The 8,646-nt window shown below is 36.2% G+C and overlaps 1 protein-coding gene across 3 annotated transcripts in view; it reads left to right on the forward strand.

The window, feature by feature from the left end:
* LOC119837759 (proteoglycan 4) overlaps positions 1 to 8,646 on the forward strand; it is a 25,162-nt gene that overhangs the window by 9,849 nt on the left and 6,667 nt on the right. For 2 of the 3 annotated variants that reach the window (XM_038363500.1, XM_038363502.1), the window contains exons 2-7: positions 3,098 to 3,155; positions 3,465 to 3,833; positions 4,412 to 4,627; positions 6,147 to 6,224; positions 6,735 to 6,936; positions 8,533 to 8,646. In XM_038363500.1, coding sequence (XP_038219428.1) covers positions 3,105 to 3,155; positions 3,465 to 3,833; positions 4,412 to 4,627; positions 6,147 to 6,224; positions 6,735 to 6,936; positions 8,533 to 8,646 — 1,030 coding nt within the window. In that variant the 5' untranslated portion in view covers positions 3,098 to 3,104. The remainder of the gene's footprint in view (positions 1 to 3,097; positions 3,156 to 3,464; positions 3,834 to 4,411; positions 4,628 to 6,146; positions 6,225 to 6,734; positions 6,937 to 8,532) is intronic. The other variant, XM_038363503.1, reaches the window with a different exon arrangement.

Here is an 8,646-nt window from a genome sequence, read left to right on the forward strand (position 1 = left end):
AGTAATAAATGTTATTTGCAGTTAACAATTTTCTTTTTTCTTTATTACAATATTTATGGCAAGACTAGGTATAGTACAAAACACAGCAACGCAACGCTGGTGACTTACACCAAACACACACAGTTTATTTGTGTGCGCGCGCGAGGTCGTTCACCCCGCCGACATTATTAGTGCGATAACTAAGATTCGTTACTGGAGGCCGTTTTTATAACGTTTCAATATCAAGGTGAGATCTATGGAGCTGTTGAAGAATGGAGATTATGTCTTGGTATTATGGTGTGTTTTGTATTCTTCTTTGTAGTTAACATTTGATGTTTTTTTGTCATATAATTTGTGTCGTTAATGTGCACACATTTGGTCAATGGGGAAATTAATGTTTTAAGTCTGCTTCTAAAATTTAGAAGGTTTTCTTAATGCATTGCCAGAAGATGTAGCATACACGTAGCGTATATGTGCTAGACGCTCGTATTCTTTTCCTTACCCTTCCCAGTCCTTCTCTTTTATTTCCCTTTTCAAGACTGTGTTTATCCCACACCTTTTAAAGTCGGCAATCCATTTGCAGAGACTTAAGTCCTGCAAATAGCCTAACGCCTCTGCACATGTTTATTGGCGGTGGTAGGGCTTACCATCGGGCGACTCACCAGCTCCTGTACCGACTATGACATAAAAGTCGTCAAAGATGGTAGATATATAAATAGTTTGGACCAATTATTATTGTTGGCAACGTCGCAGGGATCAGTTACGATGATACTGTTACGATAATTATAATTTCTTATTAGAGTCTTATACTTATTAACCCCTTCGATTAATCTGTACACAAAACCTCTTTATATTTGTTTTTTCTTCCATACAGCAATCAACTTCCAAGTGATAGTGTTGGAGCTCTGACTAAATTCAGTAATCCAAGTAGCATTTTAGTTGAGCCGATTCATGTTGAAGCCATAAAAAAAAAATTAACGTTATATCGTAATTGGGTATCCGAGCCAGCAACAGATCTCATGACCAATTTTTTTGCTCGTTTGCCTGCTTAGCTATGTAAAAAAAAAATTACTTCAGGGCTGATAACTTGTATAATGTTGAAGTTAAATGTATCATTACGCACGGTGACAGTCAGTCAGTCAGTTGGATAGGTACGTCGACTTTGGAAGTATTTAGGCACGGTTCCGAAAGAAATGATTGACGAAAAAAGACTGTCTAATAATGACATTATTTTGAAAGTTGCATTCTAATTTCATCAAATTCTCTTTATGATAAAATGCGTATGAGCAATTTTTATTTAAGCTAAATAGTTAATTAAATTATTAATTGTTTGGTCACTTTACTGTTTCACAAATTTTAAGGTCATATAAAATCTTATATTTCATTCATTTTACATTGCTTCAGTTTTTTAATTTACATAAAAACGAAAGGTTTTTTTTGTACCATAAAGGTCATGTACCGCAGGATATAATGAAAGTGAGTGGTTAATAGTTTTTTGTTCCTCTTAATTTGAGAGGCAGCTGTCGCTCCTCTCAATTTACAATGAAAATTCCTGTTGCTAAAGGGGAATTTTTGTGATTCAATGAGTTTTATAATGTTATTAATAGGTGGAAGTATTGCTTTATTAAACAACGTTATAAATAGGTATTGAAACTAAGAATTTGTATAAAATATTTATACGTTAATGAAGGAAAAAAATCGTTTCTCTTTTTTATGGAAATGCGCGGACGCATGATTGTGAAATTTTGCTCATTTATAAATTACAATGACCTCACATTTTGCACTCAAAATGCGTGTATGTTATAAAATTTGCTTAAAAATTCGTAAATTAATAAACATTATACATACTGCCGTGCATTGGACAATCTCGCGCATAATATTATATAATATACTATTTTATTTTATTGTTATGGCTGAATTTCGACCACTTGGCGACACGTAATAACGTAGTAATTATAGATCACACTTTCTTATCTATATCATCTTTTATCTATGAGTTTATGCATGTTTTTGTAATACGTAGGTACATTGTTATTATATTTTAAAAACTAGTCATCGTCATCGTGGAAACAACCGTTTTCTTCAACAAAAGCCTTCTGTTTAGCGGCTTTATATTGTTTCTAATTTGTATGTTTTAAAATTTCTGTTACATATTTTCCATTTCCATACAAGCAACCATTCATCCATCATAACTATCCATTTCAATCATTTTTGAATCATTAGCCCGTTCTCTACCAATTTCATTCACAACTTGGCAATATTCGTCCATTGGATCTAACGTCTCATCATGTGTTTTGTATACTCATACTGTGTTTTGTAATACAATCTGTTGAAACTAATTAACAGGTCGTTAACGTTTGGCGTTTATAAAAATACCTTTTATTGTCCCGTGCAACGCTGATTGTAAATTTTCCACGTGGGAAATGTTTGGATACGTGTATTGGATCATGAAATATTTAGAAATAAATATTAAGATATATCAAATGTGGTAAATCATGTACTAACACTTGTATAAATATGTGTACCCCAACCTTTCCTATCCCATCGAAACATTGTATAATACCCATTGCGCTTTCCAGCTGATAATATTGGTGAAAATTATTATTGTTTTCTATGTTAACAGTTCATATTTGGAATCCTTTTACTATGCAGATGTTTTGGCTTCTCTCACTGGAAATAAAATTACTCGTCTAGAATTAAAGTACCTTTGATAAATGCCTATGAAGATTTAATGAAATATCATTGCTTGTTAAGAGATCAGAGTCACAGATTGCGAAAATATCTATCTTGCGATATAATCACGTAAGATTACAAAGAAGGGAACTGTTTTAAAAATACAATAGTTGACGAATGATTCTGGTTATTTTATATAGCTATATAGTAAGAACCGACTATTGACAGTAGGCACCCCAGTTTCTCGACTGTATACAATATGTATTTATAAACACAAATGCGTTTGTAGAAGATATCCACTCACACTATGATATACATAATATGTATTTTGCAGTAATGTGCGGAGAACCTTCATGCGACTTCGCTGTATATTTTCAATATGTCCACTAAACATTTTAATATTTATTGAGTATGCCTTTCGTTTAAAAACTATTTTCTTTTTCAGGTAAGCCATGAGTCAAAAAGTGACGCGGAAAGGGCCGATAGCAGAAGACAAGGAAAAGGTAAGAAAATTCTTATGAAGTATATTTCATTATGTGCCTCTTATTGTTCTGAATTTGTACCGCATATGACGTATCCCAAATTTATTATAGACACCAGTAGACTAACTATATTATTATTAGATTATATTTAAATTATATACTATTTAGAGCAGTTTCCACTCAATTGTCAGTTGGTATCCTACTTGGAGCAACTGATGAATTCATCTTATGTCTGCACCTAATCGTAAATTATATAAGGAATCAAATTCAATTACGTTAGAAATCTAAACACGTAAAAATTAACGTTTCCTTTTTTAATATATTTTACAGAGGCATGCAGATAGTCCAGTTAAGGATATGAAAAAGAAAGTGGCTGCAAATGCTGAAAAAGAGAAACAGATCGCGGAGAAGGAGAAAACCGCTGACAAAGCCTCTGCAAATGACAAACAGACAGAAAAAGCTACAGCGAAGACAGAAAAAAACGTGAAGAAAGATGAGGCAAAAGAAAAAGTCGATAAGAAAGATAAGCCCGCAGAGAAAATCGCAGAAAAGGCCCCAGAGAAAAGAGCAGACAATGTAGAAAAGAAAGAGAAAAGTGTCGAAAAAGTAGCAGATAAAAAAGATAAGCCTACAGAAAAGAAAGAAGCAGTAGTTGCTCCAACAGAGAAACCTAAGGAGGAGAGCAAAGAAAACGGCAAGGTGAGTTTCATTTACAGTGACTAAATATTCAGTAAATCTTAACAACTCAAAGGAATTTTTGACGTTAAAGGTATTTTTCGCTATAGTATTTTTATTATTTTCAACGTCATTATGTATTGATTTATTTATATTATATGCTAGCTTTCTGGCCGCAGTTTTGAAAAAATCATACCTTAAAATCTCTCTGTTGCCACGTTAAAGAAAGACAATGAAACAAACACACTTTCACATTTAGAATATTAGTCAGAAGGTAAGGATGCACTACAAATTCCTAACGTTATCGTCAATCTACATTTCAGGTTGACAAGCAAGACAAAAAATACAACGCCTTAATACTATCTTCAAAGAAAGAAATAATAAAAATAGACAATAAATAATAATTTATTTTATAAAAAATTTCATTAATCATATAGAAATTAAGAGCCCTACTCACACACTAGGATTCCCTGTATCGTGGGGATAAGTTTCTTCCAGTAATAGGTACAGTTTATTCGTTAAATTATTTCGCTGTATGAACAATTTCCATCAACATACAATATTCGAATGTTCACTCCACCACAACCCCCATGGGATTCCAGGCCGAAGCATCGGACAAGGGCAAGAAGGAGCCGCCGGCGAAGGCGGCGAAACAGAACGGCGCGCGGCTGAACGGCGACGCGGCGGAGGGCACGGTGAGTTCGGACGACGACGACGACGGCCTCTTCCCTGAGCTCGCGTACGAGGACTCCGACATGGAGTGCTTCGAGCCGCCCACGCCCGACGGGCCCAGCCGCAGCTACACGAGGCGCTCGCAGGTGCGTGTGCGCGTGTGTGCGTCTGTGCATGTGTAGCGGCGCAACCCTCTGAATGTTTGCGCTACAGTATATATAACTGTTCTATGTCATACAGTGAGCATCCATCTTTCGATGGAAATTCCCCTTCCTTCTCCACATGTGTGTGTAGTGGGGGCAGGTAGGTGATGGGCAGGCAGACTGGTTTGGGCTGTGTAACAGGTTGCTGTTTGGCAGGTAGAGGTTAGTGGTGTTCTCTGTTGTACAATGGGCGCGGGTGTGAGGTTCAAGTTGGTTGGTCAGCACTACATACAGACTGGAATATTGAGGGTAGATTTATCATTCCCACTTACAGTTACAGTTCAGTTTACACTAACAGAAGTTCGACGACATGTGAAATCTGTCAAACCGCACTTGGCCAGCGTTGTGGATTATGGCCTGAACCCTGTGTCACAGCAGTAGAAACATATATGGCCTGATGATGATGATGATGATGTAACCCACTGTGCTGTGTAAGATGTCGCCGCTGTGTGTTTATCACATGTCTTCCATTTTTTTTATAATAAAAAATATTCATGCATACTTAGTCTATGGTTCATTGAAATCCGCCCAGCATTATATACAGAGAAGGTATATTAAAGTGCACTGCCCAGTAATGCCCGAGTCCCTAGTAAACAGGTGAGTTTAAAATAATACAAAATTTGTTTGTTGTTTTTTATGTTTTATCACACATCAGTTGAAATATATTCTATGGTTGTGTTGAAATATATTCTATGGTTGTGTTTAAGTGGTATTAATGTTGGAAATTTTACTTCAGAGCGGCAAAAATGTTTTTTTACAATAACTGTATGTTTGGCTAGTGGGTTAATTCGTATTCATGTGTTTGTATTATATGTTTGTCTATGTATGTGTGCATGTTTTATTGGCAATAATATATCCTCACATATACTATAATTATGAAAATATCAGCTGTGTCTTCTTTACGGCTATACCACTCAACCGATTTATATGAAATTTGCTATAGATGTAGTTTGAGATCCGAAAATGGACCTATGTCCATCTGACCTATGTCAGATAGGAAAATTCCACCTCAACAAGAACAATGAGAAGACAATCCCGAATCTTTTCCTGAGTACGCGGGCGAACCTACATAAATAAACAGTACATTTCTATTATCTGAAACACATAGAAAAATATTCCACCAATCTAAATATATATATGTATATATAACTCAAAGGTGACTGACATAGTGATCTATCAACGCACAGCCCAAACCACTGGGCGGATCGGGCTGAAATTTGACATGCAGATAGATGTTATGACGTAGGCATCCGTTAAGAAAGGATTTTGATATATTCTGCTCCCAAGGGTATAAAATAGGGGATGGAAGTTTGTACCATGCTAATTTATTAAAACCACGGGCGAAGCTGCGGGCAACAGCTAGTGAACTATATATATATATATATATATATATATATATATATATATATATATATATATGTATATTCACACTGAAAATAACACAATGCGAATGATACCGAAGGTGAAAGCAAGTCGCACGCCCGAGACGCCGCGCCCCGCGTCCGACAAGCAGGCGGACAAGGACTATGTGCCTGATGATGTGAGTACATGTCTGTATTTTTTTGTGATTTGGTAGTGTTATTTGCGGTAATTCTTTGTTGGTTTATTTATTTATTTATTTATTTATTTATAATCCTTTATTGTCCAAACTTAGAAACAACAAGAACACAGTAAACAGAAAAAAAGACATTGTTTGTACAAGAGGCGGCCTTATTGCTTAACAGCAATCTCTGCCAGGCATGTGGGTAACGCAAAAATTGTTGAGCCGATTTTGATGAAGTACTGTATGTTATACAACGTAAATGTACTGATATTACAAATCTATCTTCACAGCGGCCAATAGCTCGATTATAACTCGAAGTAAAAAATATGAAAATGTTATGGAAGATAAATATTATCAATTTTAATTTATAGTCTGATTTTTTTTGAACAGTGGATATAAAGTGTTCCCGTCTTCATAAATGATTTAATAAATAAGTTCGGAATTCAGAATTAATATATTAAACATTTGTACGTCTTTTTTTTAAACCATCCAACTAAAAATTTCCAGCCGAAAGAGTCGAAACTCCTCAAGCTGAAAGACGACGCGCCGTCCGACCGCAAACTGCGCTCGTCCGATTCGCCCAAGCCGCAGGAGAGGAAGGAGAAGGGAGACGCGGGGAAGGCGCGAGAGACAGAGACGGGAGACGCAAACGACACCAGGCCCGATGAGAAACTGGACATGGAGGTTACGGTCGAGGTGGAGACTGAAGGTGAGTTTTTTTACGTGACTTGCGGGTAGTTTAAAAATTACTGGTTTTTGCGGGTTGTTTCAAATTAATTACGTTGTTTTGGGTAGTTTTGATGTGCATCTTGCGCTTATAAAGTAGGAAGGAATGTTGCGTAGTTGAATGACATTGATACTGTAATTAATGTTGTTGACTCATTTAGATAGAGTTTCTGAAGTTAATTTTTTTAAAGCTCTTCAAATTTATTTTTATTTATAATTTTTTGATATAAAAAGATTACACAGAGTATGTGAGAGAAACAGTTTGAATAATGTTTTCAAATTGTTTCAAATTTCAGAATAGGTAATAATAATATGTTCAACTACATTATGGCTATGAGAACACGGTAACTTTATTCATATTGTTTTAGTCCTTTATAAGGAAATAATTATCAGTTTTTAACATTATATCAATATAGCAATAAATATTTATTAAAAAAAGCTATCCCCCCCTCTGAACAACTGATGATGACATGTATATGAACACCAAATGTTGATGAATGGAAATATTTAATAGCAGAACTCTAGCTCCGAAAATTATTTGTGAAATTGCAGTGTTATCTATACTAATAGTATAAAACTGAGGAGTTTGTTTGAACGCACTAATCTTAGGAACTACTGGTCCGATTTGAAAAATTCTTTCAGTGTTAGATAGCACATTTATTGAGGAAGGCTATAGGCTATATATGTACCACGGGCGAAGTCGGGGCGGACCACTAGTCTCTATATAAAACAAAAACCTTTTAACTGTATTTTTCCATGTAAAATATCCCTTGTACTTTTTTTTTTATTTATTCGGTTCACAAAATGGAATTGACACAAATAGAACTGAAAAACGTATAGTAAAATTATTAAATTGCGGTGTGAATTCCTAAATTAGTGAGCACATCATGCATATTGTAGCTACTTATACTAAGGATAACAAAATTTAAGTTTTAAATTAATAGCAATTAGATAACACTCAAATTTTCGACCAACGCAGAGATAATCTCAGTTCTAGCTGAGATTAGAGAACCTGAGAAAATATCAAAGTTAAACCTAATACTGTTAACGTATGAACAGGCCCTGTATAGACCTATATATACTCTACACTTTGAATACTGCTTCTACTAGCTAACCCGGCATACACTGTTCTGCCTTACTTTTAACTTTAAGGGGTATCAAAATAGATGTTTTCTCAGACCTACCCGATATGCAGAAAAAATTTCATGAGAATCGGTCTAGCCGTTTCGGAGAAGTATGGTAACTGACATTGTGACACGGGACTTTTATATGTATATAGAGATATATTGAGAGTAGCTTACCGCCTCTGGCTTCACCCGCGTAATCAATGGAAAAGACAAAAATCCCGGGATTTTACCCGCTAGTCGCTGTAGAATTTCCGGGATAAAATCTATTCTATGTCCTTTTTCTTAAACTATATTTACACCGAATCGTTCATCAAAGACGGCTCATTGTATTAGGGGTTGGGATGAGACCGACAGACAGACAGAGTTTGCAACACGAGTAGGGGATAATACGGAGAAGTGTGTGTGTGTGCACGGCACGACGATGTGTGTAGTGTGACGTTGCGTGTGCGCAGACGCGGAGGCGCGCAAGGCGGGCACCAACTACTCGCGCTCGCGCGTGCGCGTGTCGCCCTACCGCCGCGCGCGCCCGCCCGCCGACACCACGCAGTCCTCCACCCTCGCCAACT

The sequence above is a fragment of the Zerene cesonia genome, chromosome 29, assembly GCF_012273895.1.
Source record: "Zerene cesonia ecotype Mississippi chromosome 29, Zerene_cesonia_1.1, whole genome shotgun sequence".
Classification (NCBI taxonomy): domain Eukaryota; kingdom Metazoa; phylum Arthropoda; class Insecta; order Lepidoptera; family Pieridae; genus Zerene; species Zerene cesonia.